The sequence below is a fragment of the Cheilinus undulatus genome, linkage group 13 (genome assembly GCF_018320785.1).
Source record: "Cheilinus undulatus linkage group 13, ASM1832078v1, whole genome shotgun sequence".
Taxonomy (NCBI): Eukaryota; Metazoa; Chordata; class Actinopteri; order Labriformes; family Labridae; genus Cheilinus; species Cheilinus undulatus.
The window spans coordinates 42,264,597-42,286,572 of NC_054877.1; the positions used below are offsets into that span (position 1 = coordinate 42,264,597).

The window sequence follows — 21,976 nt, forward strand, 5'->3', positions numbered from 1 at the left end:
TGCGCAATATTACTCTCCCAAGAGATGCTATTATGTGTAATAATGTAAATTGCTGTAATGTGGAGCATGGGAGGGAGCTATGTTCTATGTACAACTTGATTGTGAACACCTTGTATGAGAAAAGTAAGCCCTTCTGTAAGCATAAGCATAAATCACAAAAAATAAAGGCAGGATGGAATCAGTATGTTGCTGAGTACCATGCTGAGGCCTGAGAGGCATTTAGGTCCTGGGTTGTAGCAGGTAGACCCAGGCAGGGGACAGAGTTTGAGTATAAAAAGGTGACCAATGCAAGATATAAATATGCTGTTCGTTTCATCTGGAGAAATGAGCAGGCTATGAAGGCTGATTCTGTGGCTCAGAAGCTGCTAAATAAAAATGTTACAGATTTTTGTTGTAGAAGGTATCTCTGGTACAGACAATATTGCTGAGCATTGGAAACAACATTATCACTCATTATTTAATTGTGTCAAGAGTGAAGCATATGAAGCCAGGATTGTGGAGAGTGATGCTTATATTGGTATCAGTTCACACCAAGTATGTGAAGCCATTAAGAAGTTGGCAAACAACAAAGCAAGTGGCTTAGACCGTATTACTGCTGAACATCTAAAATATGCCAGTCCAAGGTTAGCTCCTCTTTTGGCAATCTGCTTTACTGGTTTCATGATTCATGGATTATTGCCTGACTCAATGTTGTCTGTATTATTGGTTCCTGTTGTTAAAGATAAGGCTGGCAAGCAGGGTGCAGTGTAGATAACTACAGGCCTATAGCCTTAGCAAGCATCCTGTCTAAAGTTTTGGAGAAAATCTTGCTGGAGAAGCTACATGAATTTGTTCACTCCTCTCATCATCAGTTTGGTTTTAAAGCAAATCATGGCGCAGACCTGTGCATATATGCACTTAAAGAAATTGTTAACATGTATAGGCGTCAGAACTCAACAGTTCTTATGTGCTTTATTGATGCATCCAAGGCATTTGATCGAGTAAATCATTAAAAAGTTATTTGAAAAAATGATTGATAAAGGCGTGCCCAAATACATTGTTAGACTCTTAGCTTACTGGTATGCAAACCAGACTATGCAGGTGAAGTGGGGGCATGGTCGTTCTACCCCATTTGGGGTGAGTAATGCTGTAAGACAGGGAGGAATTCTGTCCCCTGTTCTTTTCAATTTGTATATGGATGATTTGTCCAAACACTTGACATCCTGTAAATCTGGATGCATAATGGGAAACACATTGGTAAATCATTTGATGTATGCTGATGACCTCGTTATTTTTAGTCCTAGTAGTGCTGGTCTTCAGCAGTTGCTGTCTATTTGCTCTGTATATGGTGTTGAACATGATATGAAATATAATGCCAAGAAGAGTTCAGTGATGATCTTCCGCACAAAAGAGGATCAGATGTTGAACATTCCTGTCTTTAAACTGTCTAACAGTAGTCTTGAGGTCTGTAGTAAAGTTAAATATCTTGGACATTTTATCACAGATAAAATGATGGATGATGATGATGATATCTACAGACAATGCTGCAAGATATATGCACAAGCAAACATTGTTGCTCATACGTTTGGTTTTTGTTCAGATACTGTTAAGTTGTCCCTGTTTAAAGAATATTGTACGCCTTTGTATACTGCACACTTATGGACGAACTTTAAGAAACCAAGTATGCAGAGGCTACAAGTAGCCTACAATGATGCTCTGAGATTACTACTGAAAAGACCAAGATGGTGCAGTGCAAGTGAGATGTTTGTAGGTGCAGGAGTTAATACTCTACATGCTGTATTAAGAAATCTTGTGTATAAATTCATGTGTCGACTTGATTCCACTGGGAATTAAATTATTTTGGCCTTGACAAACATCAAACATAGTGCTGTTAAATACATGTCACAGCTATGGAAACACTGGTACAGATGCCTGTTTTTAGTGTAATTTTATTTTTTGTGCTTATATTGAATTTGATTCATTAACTTATTGTGCCATTACGGTAACATGCATGTATTGTTCTGTCCTTTTTATGTGTTTTGTATTGTTTTGTTTTTGTTCTTTTTTATTCTCTGGACCAAGAGTCTGTAATAAAGTTTTTGAATTTGAATTTGAACTTTTTTTTCTTCTGTGCAGAGAGGTGGAGAGTAGTGCGCAATTGCGCAGAAAACCCCTTAGAGGGAACAGTGGACTGGAGCCCCAATGCAAGATGCTGTTTGGGGTACCTCGTTTGCCAAACTATGATGGAGAGATTCCTAACCCATTAGATGGTCCATGAACACGCCACAGTCTGTTACACTTACCAGAAAAACAGACGACAGTCATCTCAATCTCTCATATCAAATTATTTATGGTCTTAACATATATTTTTTCTGTGGGCAAAGCTAACGATCATATGCCGTAGGTTACTTTACATTTACTTTAATTAGTGATATTATGGTTCTTTTGAATAAAACAAAGTACTACGTCATAAACTTAACTCAGCTGTAGGAATTGAGACAACCTGTATTGTTACAATAAATATTCTAATAAATGTGGCAAAGGGAGACCGCAGCTAACTCAGTAAAGTTGTCAATAATCGACTCAATAAGCCTAAAATGTATCAGTCACTTCATCAATAACGAGTGTTATTTATAAAGCAGTAGCACACTTCTAATTAGATACACAATAAACTTAATAGATTACTCATAAGTAATCCTAAATATCTGAGAATTGTTTGACTTGCTGATGAAAGCCTGATGCTAAAATGTGTCTAGTTTTTTCTAGGTTTTTTGTCTAGTGTGTTTTAAAGGTCAAAAACCCATGCTTTGAAGACATTTAATCGTTTAAAGAGTGACTTGGATTTCTTTCTTGTTCATTCATTGACATCAATGTCAGTTGGGCTGCAGTGACGGAACAGTGAGACTACGCATGCAGAGAGGAAGTACTCAAAAATATATCGTTTATCCGCATCTGTTTCTTCTATGTAGATGGAGCAAAGTAAGAATTAAGGTGAATTGGGATGATAGGTCTGATTTTAGTTATTCTGTTGGGATTCGGCATTTTCTTTTGTCGTAATGATCTGGCTGAGTAAACAGGATGTTACGTGTCCAAAGAAAGTGAAAGTAGAAACTGTGAGACTGTTTGAGCTGTCAGGACGGACGGTTGCTTTTTCTGTCTCTGAAACCAAACCCTCCAAACAAAGATGATAAAACACTGTCGGAGATATGTTTGGAAATGATGGACACTGCCGTTCTGGTAAGTGGAAGCAGTCAAAACAGTAGATGGACAGGAGAGCAGAGGATTTGGTTCCTTAAACTAACGATGAGGCACCTTACAGGATTACACAAACGCACGTAACTTTTTACTTGATGCTGACTATCTTACTTCTTACCTCTTTAGTTTATGTAAAGATATTCAGAGGAGAGCACTAGTTACAACTAAGTTAAATGAGAAGCCTCTTTCCCACTAGGCGCAAACTAGGCATATTAAGTGATGTGATCAACGTTACACCGGTAAACTCTTTCACCTTCAAAGGGATATTCCAGGATGACGTAGTTTGCGTGCGCATCGTGTGCATGCGCGGTGCGCGTTCTGGTCATAATCGGTACTAGCTTGGTCAGAGGTAGTTGTTTTTTTTGTTTTGTTTTGTTTTGTTTTAATATTAAAATTAAATGACATTACATAACATAAAGGCAGACATATTTGGCAGACTATAATACTAACTTAAAATAAACCAACGTAAACAGAGATACAACAGAGACATATAATATATACACATTACACATAATAATACCTTGAGGCTTACTAAACCAAAAGAAAAAATAAGAAGCAAAAACTCATTTATGAAGGACTGAAGAATTTGTTGTATATTTCTAAGGTTTTTTGTGCATTTTATGTTGCAACCGGTTAAAGATCCAGTGTAATTGTTGAGTTCAATTAAAAAAAACTTTGAACAGGGGGCGACTATTTTCAGTAAATTTCATTTTGTGGAAGGGGTATTTTCCTAGTATGATAAATTGATTTATGATAAATTCGAGTTGTTTGTTTTGGTGATTAAAATTAATTACAATACTTTGATAATTGAGATTGATTCTTTTAGAGTTTTTTTGAGCAATAAATTGATTCAGTTGTTTCCAGAAGTTGTAACATGGGCTGCATTCATAAAACAGATGTTTTAAGTTTTCTACGTTGCTTTGGCAGAAGGTACAATTTGGAGATTTATGTATCATTTTGGAAATTTGTAAGTTTGGTAGGATAGATGTTATGTAAAATTTTCCTTTGCATTTGCCAGGAGCCAGGCTTCATCCCAGTCTATGTCGGAAAATTGAGCGGACCAGTAGGCCTTGCTAGCAGGGTAAGACTGTTCTGGAGTTTGAAGGGTCATCCTGATATGATTATTCGTGCACTTTTTATCTTTAATATCAATTCCATTTATTAAGAGATATTCAGATGTATAATTAGGTAATTTTTTTTAGACCTTTCATTAGTTCTCTGATACCTTTTGTAATACTTTTAATTACATAGTTAAATTCTTGAGAGGTTATAGGAAAATTTAATTTGTTAATAAAAAGCTCGTATTTCACAACTTCCGCTCCTTCCTCAAACAAATCTTGTATATGCATAACACTTTTGTCTATCCAGTTTTTCAGGTATAATGACTTGTTGTGTTTGGAGATAGGTTCATTATTCCAGGTTATTGATTTATGGGGTGAGAAGTTGTGAGTATGGCAGAGTTTCCATGCTAGCAAGGCCTGTGGGTAGAAGGTGGACAGTTCGACAGGAAGTTTGAAGGCATTATAATGACATTTAAAAACAAATTGCAACCCTCCTACCTCATTAAAAATGTAGGTAGGAATAAAGTACCACAGTGAGTCTGGTCTTCAGCATTCTTGTATCCATTTTATCTTGAAAGTGTTGTTTAAGTCTTCAAAGTCCAACAGTTCCAGTCCTCCAGCGTCCTTGGGTTTTAGTTAATAATCCTTTTCTGATGTGATGGCAACGGTTTTTCTAAAGTCTGTAAAGAGTTTGTTGATGTCTTCACATGTAGCGCTGCTGACCTCTAGTGACAAGGCAGGGTAAACAAATCTGGAGACACCTTCTGCCTCGGTCAGGAGGGTTCTTCTCCATATGGAAATGTCTCTTTGTAACCATAAATTAAAGATTGATTTAGTCTTTTTTAGCTTTGGAGCAAAATGTACTTTTTCTCTTTCCTTTCGGTCCTTAGTAATATGAATCCCCAGGTATTTGACATTTTCTTTTACATCAATATCACAAATACTATCATGACAATTGTATGAACACAAAATTTCACATTTTGAAGTATTTAATTTTAGACCGGATGCAGCCGAAAATTTGCCGATAAAAGAGATTGCTTTCTCAACCTGATGTTTGTCACTAATAAGAAGAGCAGTATCATCAGCCAGCTGTGTTATTCGGATTTCCTTTTGAAAGATGTTTATACCTTGAATATTGTTGTCATTTTTTTATGTACCTAGATAAAATTTCCACGGCTAACAGAAATAAAAATGGTGAAAAGGGACAGCCTTGCCACACAGAGTGTGTGACCTGGAACCTGGGAGTGGTGTAAGAGTAAAGCATAACAACTATTAATATCTTTGTACAACATTTTAACTGCTGAAATGAAGTTTTCCCCAAAATCAAACATCCTTAGTGATTTAAACAGAAAGTCATGCTCAATGGTATCGAATGCCTTATAAAAATTCAAAAGCAAAATTAAGGCTTTGGAGTTAATTTTGTCGGAATAGTCAGTTAAATCCAAGATTAATCTTATATTGCAGCTTATATGGCAATTTTTCATGAAACCCGTTTGTGACTCACTTATGACGTCAGGGAGACCAAATTTAAGGCATTTGGCAAAAACAGAGGCTATTATTTTATAGTCTGTGTTTAGAAGTGTGATTCGGTGCCAGTTTTCAATGATCCAGGGATCCTTTTCGGATTTAGGAATTAGGCGTATTAAACCTTGTTTCATTGAGGATGACATTTCTTCCATCATTAAACATTCATTAAGTGCGTTGAATGGTAAGTTTTCAATCCTGTCCCAAAACTTAAGGTAAAAATCTACTGGGAGCCCATCACACCCAGGGGATTTACCTTTTTTTTTAAAGATGTAGCTGCATCCTGTAGTTCTTATTTTGTTATTAGTTGTTCACATTCTGACTTTAAGTCTGCAGAAATCTTTGGAATGCACTGTTTTACTGAATCAATGAATAAATTACAAACATCTGGTTGAGAAGCTGACATAAATATTTTGATAAAAGGATTCAACATGTTTAGAGAAGTCTTCAAATTCAGATAACACTCTATCATTTACTTTTATCTCAGTGATATTGTTTCTTCTTTGGTTCCTTTTTTCTAGTGCAAAGAAGTAACTTGAGTTTTTTTCTCCATGTTCTAACCAGTTACATCTAGATCTCACAAAGGCACCTTTAGCCATTTCTATGTATGTTTTATCTATCTCTTCTTTTAATCGTTTGATTTCTATTTCATCCTCTTCACTGGGTTGTGGTTTCAACAACAAAGTATTTAGATCATCCATAATTTTGTTTTCCTTAGCAATCCTATTTGTTTTAATTTCTTTACTTCATTTAATTGCCATTTCCCACATCTTAAACTTGAAAAATTCCCATTTTTGGATATGACCAATGTCATTCATCCCGGAGATAGATTGAGATAGGTTTTCAACATGGTTACAAAAAACATCATCCTTTAGTAAATTGGTATTTAATTTCCAGTTACCTCGAATCTTATTGTTGTTATCTTGCACTGGAAAAATGGATTGAAATTAATTGATGGTCCGAGAATGGGGCATGATTGTGAGAAACGTCTTTGACGAATTGAATGCATTCTGGGGATATTAGCCAAAAACCGATTCTTGAACACAAGGATCTATTGGAATTACACCATATATACTCTTTGATATCAGGGTTCAGGAAACGCCATATATCAATCAAATTAAGTTGCTCTGTTATCCATCCTGTACTTTTAAATTTAGAGGCCAACAGTGTTTTAGGTGGTATTCTATCAATTGAGTCATTTGGCACATCGTTAAAATTTCCTATAAGCGCCTTAAATTTTGTTTGTCTCCTCTGATAGTTTGGTTACAATTTCTGTTGTCACTGCTTTAGCCAAAGTTACACTATTAAAATTATAGATATTGCAAAAAAAAAAAGTTTTTTTTTTTTTTTTAAATGTCAGAGGTAGGTTTAATCATAGATATGGATACGTAGATGACGCGTCCACGGCTGTTAAACGTAGCTGCTGTGCGTCTGCCGGTCCGCCATCTTGGAACGGGCGGGATTAGCGATCGCTCAATATAAATAAACCCACTTCACCTACCGTTCTTAATCCTGAACCAATCTACATGAAACTTGTTTTGATATAAAGCTGAAAGCTTGAACATGACACTGATTACTTACTGGAGTTAAATCAAGGTACTGATTATGGGTCTGATCAACTTTAAATAAAAAAAAAACAAAACAAAATAAAACAAAACAATAAGCTATGTCTATGATATGTAAAGGGAACATCAGGTGTAATATAATATTTCGAATCTATAATTACATAGTTTTTGTTTCTCTAAATAGATTTATATAGATAATTTCTCTCCCTCTCATCTTGCAACTGGCCTTTAATGTAAAGGCAGGCATACACTGTGAGTCGCCACGCTGTTTCTCACCTGATGATTTTTGAGTTTGCAGTGCATATTAGCCGTTTGAGGACACAACGGCCGATCTCCGCTTAATTACTCATGTAGGGGATGAATTTCTGACTTAAACACTCGCAGAGCTAGCAGATTCTAAAACGTCAGGACATTTTTCCAGTCCAATTTTCTGAGCGGATCATCGGATGATGGGGGGCAGAGAGAGGGAGCTACAGGAGGAAAACGAAAGTCTCAACAGGTTAAAGTCCCGACAGGATGAGTCACGTGATTTCTAATTCCTCGTCATTTTATTCTTTATGGTACAACAAAAAGTGGCAAAAGAAGGAAAGACAGAGGTGAAAGCTGAATGTCCCTGGCTTCTTTGATCATCTTTATGTTTTCTAAAAAGCCTAAATCAAACTGATACTCACACTGACAGTACAGCGTGCCGCACACTGGCTCTCTCTCTGTGGGGTGCATATAATAATGCTTATTGTCAAAACGAGAGAATTTTCCTGCATTTAAGGCAAAACCAGTCTTCTGATGACTGATTTATGGGTCTTTGGGATAGAAGAAAATTAAGGCAATCATATTTTTGGAGTGGGCAAAAGAACTGCATGCTTTACTAACACTAATTAATTTATACTTAGTTATATATTTTAAGTAGGCCTGTTGTACTTAATGACATTATTAAAATAACACTGAGTAAAAAACATAAATACTTAAAGCCATAACAAGGAGGTCCAAGCTTTTTACCAGCAACATCAAAATGACCAGTCTGGCTTTCAGCAATCAGATGACATAGCGAGAGAAAGAGTCCACATTTTCTGCCAAAACAGCGGCTGCATTGTACTTTAAATAAGGTAACAACTTATAATAAATAACCCGGTTGGAGGTCCTGTACATATTTAAGGCCACAGCACTAACATCAGAGCGAGGAACCCGTCGTATCTGTGGGCGTCAGCACATGAAGTTGGCATTTTCAATGCTTTCTGCCCATGTAACTCTGTTGAACTTTCACTTTGTTGCCCGCGCCAAGATGGCGGTCACGTAGACGTACCGTCAGATAGGGAACGCGTCTTCTACGTCTTGAAATCTATGGGTTTAATGCTGCGCTCCAGGCAACCCGTAACTCGGAAATTTCCCAGTTGAAATCTCCAAGTTCCGACCTGAAGGCGTTCCAGGCAAATTACGACTTCGGTTTGAGCGCAAGGAATTCTGGTATGTAAACAAACCAACATGGCAGACATTGTAAGATCAATGCTTAATCATTTCAATCACCAAAGGAGCCTGTAACTTGCTCATTTGAGTGAAACGGAGGAGGGGAAACGGCGCAAAAGGTAACATAAGCTTATACTTTATATTTTACGGTATTTGTCGTTATTTTGAAACGTATTTTGTATTGATTAATACAATGAAAACTAGCTAACGCCAAAGCAGCTGCCAATGATGCGTTAACATTAGCAGATGAATAACGTTAGAGCAATACCTTGCTATGATAAACATTTTTCTAACGTTAGGGGCAGTGATGTGACGTCACAAGTCGTAACTCGGGGTACATCGATCTGGTACGAGTTCACGGGTGGGAAGTTTACGAGTTCGACTGCCGTTCCAGTGCACTTTCACGAGTTACAGGTTGCCTGCCACTCTCCGCTTATAAATGTTTTAAAAAGTTGTAAGTCACGATTTAAATGCAGCCAAGCTGGTATTCTCAGTGTAATATATGTTGTCTGGCTTATTCTCCATCAGTTTTGTGAATTTTTGAGTCCGCTAATTCAAATTTACCCGTTTTATTCTGATATAACAGCTTATGCTAAAGTGATAAGGATGCTGCTTTGTTAGGTGAGAAACCCCGTCGCCCCTTGGTTAATGACACACTAAAGTTTCAAAAACAGGGGTTTGGCTTCAGTGTCAACATTTTGCCGTCTCAATGCTTTATTTCTATTTTTTATTTGTTCTAAAAGCATCTTCTGAGTTGTGTTTGAAAGAACACTTATTTAATTTGAAATATGTATAGCCTAGCAGCATTTAGCAGAACAATCTGGTAAAAAATGATGCCTAATATTTATAGGTTTGTGTAGTACCGAAGTTAGTGTTTAATCATCTCTCTCTCTCTCTCTCTCTCTCTCTCTATATATATATATATATATATATACAGTGCTTAATAAATTTATTAGACCACCACCCATAGTAAGGTTTATGCCACAGCTGCCCTAAATTAACAACATTGGTAATTACCAAAATCATTTTTTATGTTTCTGCAGTGGTTAATACACCAATATGTAGAAGCTCTTTAACCCAAATGATATTTTTAATGCTAAAATATACTTATTATTGTTATCCATTAATTTCCAAATTTACTGATTTCAAAAAACTAAAAAAAAAAAAAAAAATAGTAAAGCAAATTATTATTTCTTGATTAATATGTCAAATTATAGTTATTTATTTGCATTCCTGAACAGAAAAATTAGTTTTAGTGGTTGAATGTTATGCTTGATTAATTTCTGACTTCTCAGAGAAGCCCAGTGAGCCGGCTCAAATTTGGGTATAAAAAGGTGAATTCAGTTTGAAATTCCTCATTCCTGTTCAAAATGGTAAAACTTGGAGAGCTCACTGAAAATGAAAGAGTCTGCATTAAAGCACTTCCTGATGCTGGATGGCCTCTGAGACAAATAGGGAAAGACGAAGTGTTCTCACAGTGTGGTCAAGTATGCTTTGGAGTCAATTGCCGAGACTTGTACTTGGAAAATGCGCCAAGGAAGAGGCAGGAAACCAAAGTTAACTGAAGCAGATGTCAGACACTTCAAGATTTGAAGTACTAGAGACAGAAGGAAGACCACTGCTGATCTTCAGGCAGAGATGGATGCTTCTAGATCAGAGTCTGAGATGTTCTCCAGAATGACCATAAGCAGACGACTGATGGAACAAGGCTTAAAGGGAAGTATAGCTGCTAAGAAGCCATTATTGAGGCCTGCAAGCATCCAGAAATGCCTCAGATTTGCCAGGGAGCACAAACACTGGACTGTTGATGACTGGAAGAAGGTACTCTGGACGGACGAGTCCAAGTTTGAACTCCTTGGTCAGCATCGTCGTGTTGATGTTTGCAGAAAAGCTGGAAAACGTTTTGATGCCAGATGCATTGCACCCACAGTGAAACACAGTGGAGATTCTCTTATGGTATGGAGTTCCATTTGTGGATACGACGTGGGCAAATGAGTGAAAATGGATGGTATCATGAACGTCTATCACAACATCTTAGTGCATCATGGAATCCCTTCTGGACCGAATCTGATTGGTCGTGGGTTCATGTACCAACAAGACAATGACCCCAAGCATACTTCAAAGCTGTGCAGAGACTATTTGAGCAAGAAAAAGTTTGTTATTAACCAAATAAATTACAACTCAGAATAAGTCCTTTATTATACATTAACTGGGGGGGGGGGGGTAATGGATAACAGATACACGCTTTACAGTTTGCACCAGAGATATGAGTATGACAGTCCAGAGCTCAATTACTAAGGGCAGGGCAACTAATCAAAATTTAGATTAAATCGCAATATTGCCTGTTGCAGCCTTCAAATTGCAGAAGATGTAATATTTCTTTCACTTAAATTGTGTGTCAAATTCCCTATTTTCAGACTTTTTTAAATTGCAACTGAAATGTTCCATACATGGACAAATCATACAATCATTCAAGTGTATTCTTTTAGAATAGTTTATTAAGAATCCTACTTTCCTCATTTTTGTTTCTATTAATCAAAATGAGAGTAACATGAATACTTCAATACAACTTTTCATATTGAATTTGCCGTATGACTCCAAATAATCACCATTTGATTTTCTTTTCTCAAACATTTTCAACCGTAGTTCAATTTATCGATCACATGTGAGAGAGTTTTTCTGTTTTCCACTGTTGCTTCAATGAATGTATTGTAATTGTAATAAAGCCCAATCAAAACAGCACCAACTAGGTCTCCTCCACATTAACTAGTTTAGGCCAGGGGCTAAAAAGTCCTTGAACTTTAGTTTGTAAAGCACCTATAGAGGGCTGTAGAGTACTAAAACTGTAGAAGTGTGTTAGCATTTAGTCCCTTGTGGTTCCATCACCTGGTAGATTTGTGATAAGCAACATTAGCTATCAAGTCAAACAAGCAGACACTTGTAAGACCTTCCTTCCACTCCTGACTGCATGAAAACTGTTTTGTTTCTCTTGTACTCAGGACAAACACCCTCAGATGGCATCAAACAGCAGATGGAACTTTTCTTCAGAAAATATTTGGATGCATCTATGTGAGTATCTTTCTAGAACAAAAAAGTCTTTGTATGGTTCAGTTCAAATAATTTTGACTTCTTTTGCTTTCTATGTCCATTTTTCGGAAGCAGGAATAGGTTACTTCAATACAAGAGAAGGACTGTTGGATTAGGGCCGCACCATTTTTACCAAAATGATAATCACAATTATTTTGGACAATATTGAGATCACGATTATAAATGAGGACTACAGCAATCAGTTCTTTTTGTAATCGAGTACTCTATCGATTCTTCTGCTGATTAATCGAGTGCTTTAATAAGAAATAATGCATTTTTTTTAATTCAGTCATGTTTTTTCCAAAAGCAATACTGCTAGACAAATGAGAAAAGAAGATGGGTCCCTTAAATGGACTACTTCTATTCAATTCAATTCAATTCAATTCAATTCAATTTTATTTATATAGCACATTTCATACAAATGTAAACTCAATGTGCTTTACAGAGGATAAAAACAGACGCAAAACAAACATACAAAGAACAACAAAGATACAATATTGATTCAAGAAAAAATGAATTTTTGCAACAATCTGTATATTTTGCATATACTAATGTTGGGATCTCCTAAAATTAGCATATTTAAATCCATAGACAAGTTTAAACACAAAGATAACCTAACAACCAAAGGCTTGTGAGAAGAGCAGTGTTTTAAGGCCACTTTTGAAGGTACTAAGTGTTTCAGCAGATCTCAGGTCAGCAGGCAGTTTGTTCCAGAGGACAGCACAATAGTGACTGAATGCACCATTGCCAGATTTAGTTTTAATTTTAGGTACACTGAGGAGACACATGCCTGATGATCGGAGAGGTCTGATGGGATGGTAGTCAGTGAGAAGGTCAGAAAGATATTGGGGTTCCATAGCATTCAGAGATTTATAAACTAGAAGTAGTATTTTGAAATCAATTCTGTGCTGGACAGGAAGCCAGTGAAGGTGTTTTAGTACAGGTGTAATATGTTCTGTTTTTCTTGTCCTTGTAAGCACTCTGGCAGCAGCATTTTGGATAAGCTGGAGCCTTTCAATTGACTTTTTAGGAAGTCCGGCAAAAAGGGCGTTGCAGTAATCCAACCTGCTGGATATAAATGCATGAACCAGCTTTTTGGAGTCCGATTGTGACATGAAGTGCCTTAATTTAGAAATGTTTTTCAGGTGGTAAAATGCTGTTTTTGTAATAGCTTTTACATGGTTTTGGAAGTTTAGATCTGAATCAATGATGACACCTAGGTTTCTGACATGCTCACTGTGCTATAGAGGGAATGGTGACATGGATATGAACTCTTGCCTCTGTTTTTGAGGGCCTACTATTAGTATTTCAGTTTTGTCTACTTCTGAACAATAGTTAACTGGTTCACTAAAGAAGATATATTTCACAAAGTACAATAATGTTCAGATGGCAATTTACATTTACTAAATATAAAAGGAAATGAAGTGAAATGGTTAAATTAGATTATGCATTATTTGGGGTTTAGAGATCCTCTCGCAGGAAACTTTTAAAGGCACACATTCCTTTTAACATCCTCTACTGTATGCACGAGTGTTAGATTTTGTTACAGTTGATCGACTGTAAAGATATGACTTTTTGACACCATCTCTGGACCAGCAGAACACATTTTCAGGGATAAAACTGCTCCTATAACATATTAAATTCAGTCTGTTTAATGATGAACTCTGACCTATTTGCTTTTTCTGTTTCAGTCACTGTGGAAATAACGTCTCTATTTGACTGATACACACTACTGCTCAAAAGTTTGGGATCACTGGCAAATTTCTTTGTTTTCCAAAGAAAAACATTTTCATGCAGTTCAGAAACAGTTGCTCTTCTCTCAAGTCTGCTTCTGAAATCACATAAGTGAACGCATTAGTGATGGTTTTAATCGATAAATCTGGCTGAATAATCAGTGGGTTCCTAACGTTAGCTTAACCTCCATCGCTCTGGGACGGAGAACAAGACCCGCTCCGCTCACTCGACAACCATTCCTCAGAGTCTGGGTCGTAAAAGTCCGTCTCTGAGGTGTCACCGCTGTGTGTATCAAGCTGGCCAGTGGATGCCAGCGCACAGGGGGGACCTTTCATTCGGTATTCTTTAGCCTCTTAGCTGGCCAAGGCAGATGAATAAAAGCGCTGATGGTGGACTTGCTGTCGGTTTCAGCGAGTTACCGATTTCTCACGCAAAAGTTTAAAGTTTCTTCCGCCGGCGAAACTGGCCACTTGATCCCTCAGTTTTTGGAGGGCAATTTGTGCCGATACTGAATATTTTAGAACTTTGAGCTTAGGTTACCTTCATCCCGGCATCTCCACCTCATGTTTTGATCTCAGTTGTTTTTGATCTACTGTCTTCCGTGTTCTGACTACGTATCCCAGAAGCCCGAAAAATTACTCACAGGGAGCGTGAGAACGGCCCCTTGTGCCAGCCGCCGAAAAAACACTTCGACGTATATATACATCAATGGCACTCAAGCGTTGTTTTTTAAATGATGTTTATATACATCAGTGGCACTCAATGAGTTAATTAGACCAGATGCCAATACCATAAATTGTATGAAGACTAAGTTGTAGAAACATTAAAAGATAAATATTTCTATGAAAATATTTGATGACTTGTATTTCTAACATTTTTGCTTGAAAATAGTGGCTTATATTAACCTTGCAAAGCAGATGGATTCGCCCGTTTCCTTGTGTTTCACTGGCGAATCCATCTTACAAAGCTCCCATCTGAACCACTTGGGCCCGGTTGGAAAGTGATAGGAACAATCAGTGACGAGGGGCAGTACTTTCAAGCACGGCAGAGTCCTGACATAAACAAGCAGCAGCAAGAGGCTGGTGCAATTATGGCTGAAGAGCTTAGTGTGGATGCTGCTAAAGTGCTAGTTTTATCAGAACTTGACGACATTTCTTGGTTAAAAGAAGAGCAAAGAACAGCAGTTTTCTTTTCAAAAACGACAAAAGTCAAGTTCTTACATGTCTATAGCCACCATGTTTCACATTATTACTCGGTAGTGGCTGCATCGTGTGTTTTGTTGCTCTGATTGGCCCGTAAAGATGTGACAGACAGAATGTTCTCTGCCCTTTCCCAAACCTTTCCTATTGAAGCTTCCCCTGATGGATGTGTGACACAAATCCATCTGGCGTGTCAGGTTAGGCTGATATAGCACTTCTTTTTGAATCGTAAAAAAGAAAAGAAATTGGACATTTTTATGTTGTAGATATTTTAATTCTATATACAAGTTTGTGCTATGATTATGTTTTATTTATTTTAATTTTCATCTGCTTGCACAAACATTTTAATTTCATTGAAGTTTCTCCCTAAATGAATTTCTGAATGACCTGCATATGTCTTTTTATTTGCCTGAAATGTGTACTTTTTGAAAGTTTGCGACTCCAATATTGTATTCTTTCTTCCAAAAAATTGGTATCTGTGTTAGTATCAATAAAATTACATCAAAAGTATTGGTACTGTATCAAATTTAAAAACACTGGTACAGTATATCCATCTCTATCTACTAGTATGGCTGCTAATCAAAGTTAATCATGTTGCACAGCTGAAATATTACAACTGAAATATTTGTACAAGAATCTATCCATCCATTTTCTATACTGGTCTTGGGGAGGCTGGTGCCTATCCCAGCTGTCATTGGGTGAGAGGTGGGGTACACCCTGGACTGGTTGCCAGTCAATCGCAGGGCTGACATGTAGAGACAGAGAACCAGGCACGCTCACATTCACACCTACGGCCAATTTAGAGTGATCAGTTCACCTAGCAAGCATGTTTTTTTGGTTTTGGGAGGAAGCCAGAGTACCCAGAGAGAACCCGTGTATGCACGGGGGGAACATGCAAACTCCGTACAGAGTTCCCTGACTGGAAAGCGAAGCAGGGACGTTGTTGCTGTGAGGCAACAGCGCTGACCCCTATGCCGCCGTGCAGCCCACTGCATGATCTGAATCAGACTTATTGAGGCAATCAGTTGTTTTACCCACCCCCAGTCTACACTGTGAATTAATATCAACTTAATGCTTGGAATTAACAGATTAACAGTTACATGCCCATCTATGGACAGATCGATAACGAGTTTGAAATGGCTACAGTTTAAATATTCATTATTTAAGCAATGTCTTTGAAATAAATTTGCATGAGAATGAATAATATATATATAATGGTCACAGAAATAACTTGAATCTGACAAAATTAATAATAAATAAAAATTCAATAAAAATTAGCCAATGAAAATCAGAAATTGCTTTTGAACTGTGGTTCAATAGAATTATTTTAACAGCATAATGACCCAAAACACACAGCTAAAAACACCCAAGAATGGCTAAGAGCAAAACATTAGACTATTCTGAAGTGGCCTTCTATGAGCCCTGATCTAAATCCTATTGAACATCTGTGGAAGGAGCTAAAACATGCCGTCTGGAGAAGGCACCCTTCAAACCTGAGAGAACTGGAGCAGTTTGCTCATGAGGAGTGGGCCAGAATACCTGCTGAGAGGTGCAGAAGTCTCACTGAAAGTTACAGAAATCGTTTGATTGCAGTGATTGCCTCAAAAGGTTGTGCAACAAAATAATCAGTTAAGGGTACCATCATTTTTGTCCAGGCCTGTTTCATGAGTTTGTTTTTTAAAATAATTCTCTTGAACCACAATTCAAAAGCAATTTCTGTGACTATTGTGGGGTTTTTTTTCATTAACCGAGGGGTACCCAACAATTTGTCCGTGTGTGTACATATATATATATATATATATATATATATATATATATATATATATATATATATATATATATATATATAGTGCTGTTTTTTGTTCTTCAGATCATTGATGGAGGTTCTGTATGCAGAAGTGAGGAAAAATGGAGGATCCAACACCGTCTGCCATGAAGTACATCGAAGATGCCTGGCTCAAACTTGTGGACGAATTAAAGGACCTTGATGTGATTTTAGATAACCTGCGTAAACATGGAGTTTTCACTAAAGAAGAGGTCAGTGTGATACAGGTGGAGAAAAATGTCTTTGAGAAACGAAGAAAACTACTGAGAAAAATCACAGACAAAGGGTAAAAAGCCTGCTACAAGTTCCTGAAGATCATTGACTTGATGTGTAAGATGAACTCTGGAAGGTTATCATCTCTCCCTGAGAAAAAGCCTGATGCTTCTACTGAGGATGAAGAGTTTGACCTGCACAAATGGATCAGTGGCTTTTCTTTTGAGGTTGGCGACCAGACGGAAAATTACTACTCACAAGGTATTGTGAAGCAGAAATTTGTTATTAAATGATTTTTTAATTTTCTGTTTGTAACAAACTTAAAGGGCCGGCATGTATATCTCTGCTGTCAGGGGCTTTTACTCATTTTAACATCCCCATCCCCACCCCAAAATAAAGAGTATTATATCCTTCAGTATTATATCCTACACCAAATCAGTCTTCCCCTCCTCTCTCTCAGCCTCAATCACACGCCATATCACTGCCTCCCCTCCGCCGCCGTCTGACAACCCCTCTGAACTTGTATCATATTACAGCAACACACTCACCTCCTGTCTCAATAATCTGGCCCCCCTTAAAACTAAAACTGTTTCTTTCACACACTCCGCCCCCGGTACACTCCTGAACTACGTAAAATGAAACCACGCAAACGCCAACTAGAACGACTCCACAGTCTGTCCATCTTCAAGCCTCCTCAGACTATCTACAACAATACAAGCATGCACTAAACACAGCCTGGTCCAACTACTACTCTAATTTAATCCACTCAGGTTCCTCCAATCCCAAAGCTCTCTTTTCTACCATCAATACACTCCTACAACCCAGTGACAATACCTCCTCTTCCTTCACAGTCGATAAATGCAATACCTTCCTCATCTATTTCCAGTCCAAAATTAACAACATCTACAGCGGCTTCACCCCCCCCCACTCCCACCCCTTCCTCCCTGCCTGCACCCTTCTGCATCATCACCCACCCACTGTCTCAGTTCTCCCCCATATCCCCAACTGAAGTTTCCACCATCTCCTCCAGTTTGAAGAAATCTACTTGCATTTGCATCCCCTCAACCTTAATCATAAACTGCCTCTCAGCCATCTCCCCTCTCATTGCCACCATTATCAACTCCTCCCTCAGCTCTGGCTCAGTCCTCCACTCTCTCAAACTTGCTGCCGTCACCCCCATCCTCAAAAAACCCAGTCTTGACCCTGACTCCATGAGCAATTTCCGACCAATCTCCAACCTCCCCTTTCTCACAAAAATCCTGGAACGTGTTGTCTCCTCTCAGATAAAGTCTCACCTCTCCAATAACAACCTGTATGAACCTTTTCAGTCTGGATTCCGTCATCAACACAGCACTGACACAGCCCTTATGAAAGTAACAAATGATCTCCTCCTTTCCTCTGACTCTGGACATCTCAACATCCGCATCCTCCTCAACCTCACAGCTGCTTTTGACACTATCAACCACTCCGTCCTGCTCTCCCACCTGGAACATTCCCTCAGCATCACCGGCACTGCCCTATCATGGATCAGATCATATCTCACAGACAGAAAACAATTTGTTCAGATAAATAACTGCTCCTCCTCCACAGCTCCCCTGTCTCAAGGTGTCCCCCAGGGTTCAGTGCTTGGTCCCCTCCTTTTCATCACATACCTACTTCCCCTTGGCAACATCATCGGTCTCCATGGCCTCAATTTCCATTGTTATGCATTGTTATCCCAACAAGCTCACTTAGAACCAGTACTGTTACAACCCTGTCAAACTCCCTAAATGATATAAAATCTTGGATGAACACTCATTTCCTTTCACTAAATTACAGCAAATCCGACATCATAATCTTTGGTCCTAAATCCATCACGAAGAACATTCAAGATTTCAACCTCACTATCGATAATTCTACCCTCACCCCCTCCTCTCACATCTGCAACCTAGGCATAACTTTTGACAATAACCTCTCCTTTGAACAGCACAACTTAGCAAAACCACCCTTTTTCACCTTAAAAACATAGCCCATCTCCGCCCACTACCCTCCTTCTCTGCTGCTGAAACCTTAATCCATGCTTTTATCACCTCCAGATTGGATTACTTTAATAGCATTCTCTACAGTACATCCTCCAAAGTTCTCAATAAACCTCAGTATATCCAAAACTCTGTTGCACGCCTCCTCACCCATACCAGATCCTGCGATCACATCACCCCCATTCTTCAAAATCTTCGCTGGCTCCCTATCCCTTACCGAATTCAATTTAAAATCCTGCTCCATACCTTCAAAGCCCTTAATGCTCTGGCCCCACCCTACCTCAGTGACCTCCTTCACCATCACACTCCCACCCATAGTCTTTGATCTTCCGCCTCCAACCTCCTTTCCCCCCTCCTAAGAAACAAGCACCGAACCTGGGGGGACGGAGCCTTCTCCATAGCCGTCCCTTCCCTCTGGAACTCACTCCCAACTCATATCCAAAACTGCATGGACCTTCCTACTTTCAAATCACTCCTCAAAACACACCTTTTTAGACAAGCTTTTAATCTGTGACGCTGATCTTCCTTTGCTTCTGTTTTGCTTATGTTGACTTTGTTTTTATGGTTTGTTTGATGTGATTTTATCTTTCCTGCTTTGTACAGTGTCTTCGAGTTTTATGAAAAGCACTTTATAAATAAAATATATTATTATTATTATTATTATTATTATTATTGTTACTCAAAACAATGACAGCTTGGCATCAAGAGCAGCTGAGAATGATGGTCTGTTTGGTGTCAGCATGCACTCATATTTTTGGTGAACAGTTTATTTCTCCAGTCATGAACGTAAATGTGAGCGTAGTTTTCCTTGGAGAGAATAATGCTTCAAGCTGTGAGAGGTACAACGAGTTGCTGAGGCAGATATAATGGAACCAGTTTGAAGCCATAATGTTAAGTAGGCTTATAGTTCTGTTGTGCTTTTTAAAGTAAATGGCTGATCTGTGTTTTTTTTTGTTTGTTTTCCTTTTTCACTGATCAGACTGCTGTTTTCTCAAATGCTGTCACTCTGAATTTGTGTTGAGGACTTTTATCAAGGTTTTGAAGCATCTTTGCTTTTTTTGTTTCCTAATTAACTTCCGTACAAAAATAAAATAAAACATGATCAGAAATCACATAGTTGCTTGTCTAGCTGTGGATTGGTGGTAGAGTCAGTCATCCATCCCAGCTCCTGCACCTAAATGTTGATTTGTCCTTGCACAAGACACTGAACCCCAGATTGCTCATGCAGCTGCATCAGTGGCAGGTTAACATGTTTTAAGTAGCATGAATGGCATTAGCTAACACTGATGGACACTTAAGATAGCAGCCTCAGCCTTCAGTGTGAACTCATGAAGGCGTGTGAAAGGGTAAGTGTAACCTGAGCTGTACAAATGACTGAGTAGTCAGACAACTACAAAAAGTGCTATGGCTCAATTAAATCTAAATTAACCATATACAGTCATGGATGAAAGTATTGGCACCCCTGGAATTTCTCTGGAAAATACACAATTCCTCCCAGAAATTGTTGCAATTACAAATGTTTTTGGTATACACGTTTCTTTCATTTTTGTGCATTGGAACAACACAAAAAATCCCCCCCCAAAAAAAGCCAAGATTGACATAATTTTACACAAAATTCAAAAAATGGTTCAGACAAAATTATTGGCACCCTCAACTTAATATTTGGTTACACACCCTTGGGAAAAAATAGCTGAAACCAATCGCTTCCTATAACATCAACAAGCTTCTTACACCTCTCAACTGGAATTTTGGACCACTCTTCTTTTGCAAACTGCTCCAGGTCTCTCAGATTTGAAGGGTGCCTTCTTGCAACAGCAATTTTGAGATCTCTCCATAGGTGTTCAATGGGATTTAGATCTGGAGTCATTGCTGGCCACTTCAGAACTCTCCAGCGCTTTGTCTCCAACCATTTCTTGGTTCTTTTTAAGGTATGTTTCGGGTCATTGTCCTGCTGGAACACCCATGACCTTTGACATAGACCCAGCTTTCTGACACTAGGCCCTACATTGTGACCCAAAATTTTTTGATAGTCTCCAGATTTCATGATTCTTTGCACACAGTCAAGACATCCAGTGCCAGAGGCAGCAAACCAACCCCAAAATACCTTTGAACCTCCACCATGTTTGACTGTAGGTACTGTGTTCTTTTCTTTGTAGGCCTCATTCCATTGTCTGTAAACGGTAGAATGACGTACTTTTCCAATAAGCTCTACCTTAGTCTCATCTGTCCTCAAAATGTTCTCCCAGAAAGATTGAGGTTCACTTAGGTACATTTTTCCAAACTCCAGTCTGGCTTTCCGAGATGCCACTTTTTGCACCTTGAGTCTGCAGGACAGCCTGAATTTGTGTGGAAGTTGCCTGAGGATGTTTAACCACCATTCCAACTATCTTGCGTTGCATTCTATTGTCAGTTTTTCTCTTCTGTCCATGTCCAGGGAGATTAGCCACAGTTCCATGGTTTATAAACTTCTTGATTATATTACGCACAGTGGACAAAGGACTTTCATGATCTCTGGAGATGGTCTTGAAACCTTGAGATTGTATATATTTTTACACAATTTTGCTTCTTAAGTCCTCAGACAATTCTGGGCTCTTCTTTCTCTTCTCCATGCTTGGTGTGACACACACAGGCACACAGCACAAAGGTTGAGTCAACTTTTATACATTCTAACTGGCTTCAGGTGTGATTTCTAGATTGCCAGCACCTGTTATTGCCACAGGTGAGTTTAAATGAGCATCACATGTTTGAAATAAAATGATTTTCCCACAGTTTTAAAAGGGTGCCAATAGTTTTGTCCAGCCCATTTTTGAGTTTTGTGTAAAATTATGTGAATTTTGGCTTTTTTCTTCTGTTTTTGTGTTGTTCCAATGCACATAAATGAAATAAACATGTGCATACCAAAAACATTTGTAATTGCAACAATTTCTGAGAGAAATGGTGTATTTTCTGGAAAAATTCCAGGGGTATCAATACTTTCGTCCATGACTGTATATGCTTTTTTGATGATTTTAAACATTTTTTATGGATGATAGGGTGGGGTGTGAGTCCTCGTCCT

General features: G+C 38.2%; 1 protein-coding gene across 3 annotated transcripts in view; it reads left to right on the forward strand.

Moving 5' to 3' along the window:
* The first annotated feature begins 3,096 nt into the window (after nt 1-3,096).
* The window catches only part of LOC121519615, a 125,809-nt gene continuing 106,929 nt past the window's right edge, over nt 3,097-21,976 (forward strand). For 2 of the 3 annotated variants that reach the window (XM_041802391.1, XM_041802393.1), the window contains exons 1-3: nt 3,097-3,216; nt 11,845-11,914; nt 16,736-17,164. In XM_041802391.1, the coding sequence (XP_041658325.1) occupies nt 17,017-17,164 (148 nt within the window). In that variant the 5' untranslated portion in view covers nt 3,097-3,216; nt 11,845-11,914; nt 16,736-17,016. Of the gene's footprint in view, nt 3,217-4,252; nt 4,316-11,844; nt 11,915-16,735; nt 17,165-21,976 lie in introns of all 3 variants that reach the window. The other variant, XM_041802392.1, reaches the window with a different exon arrangement.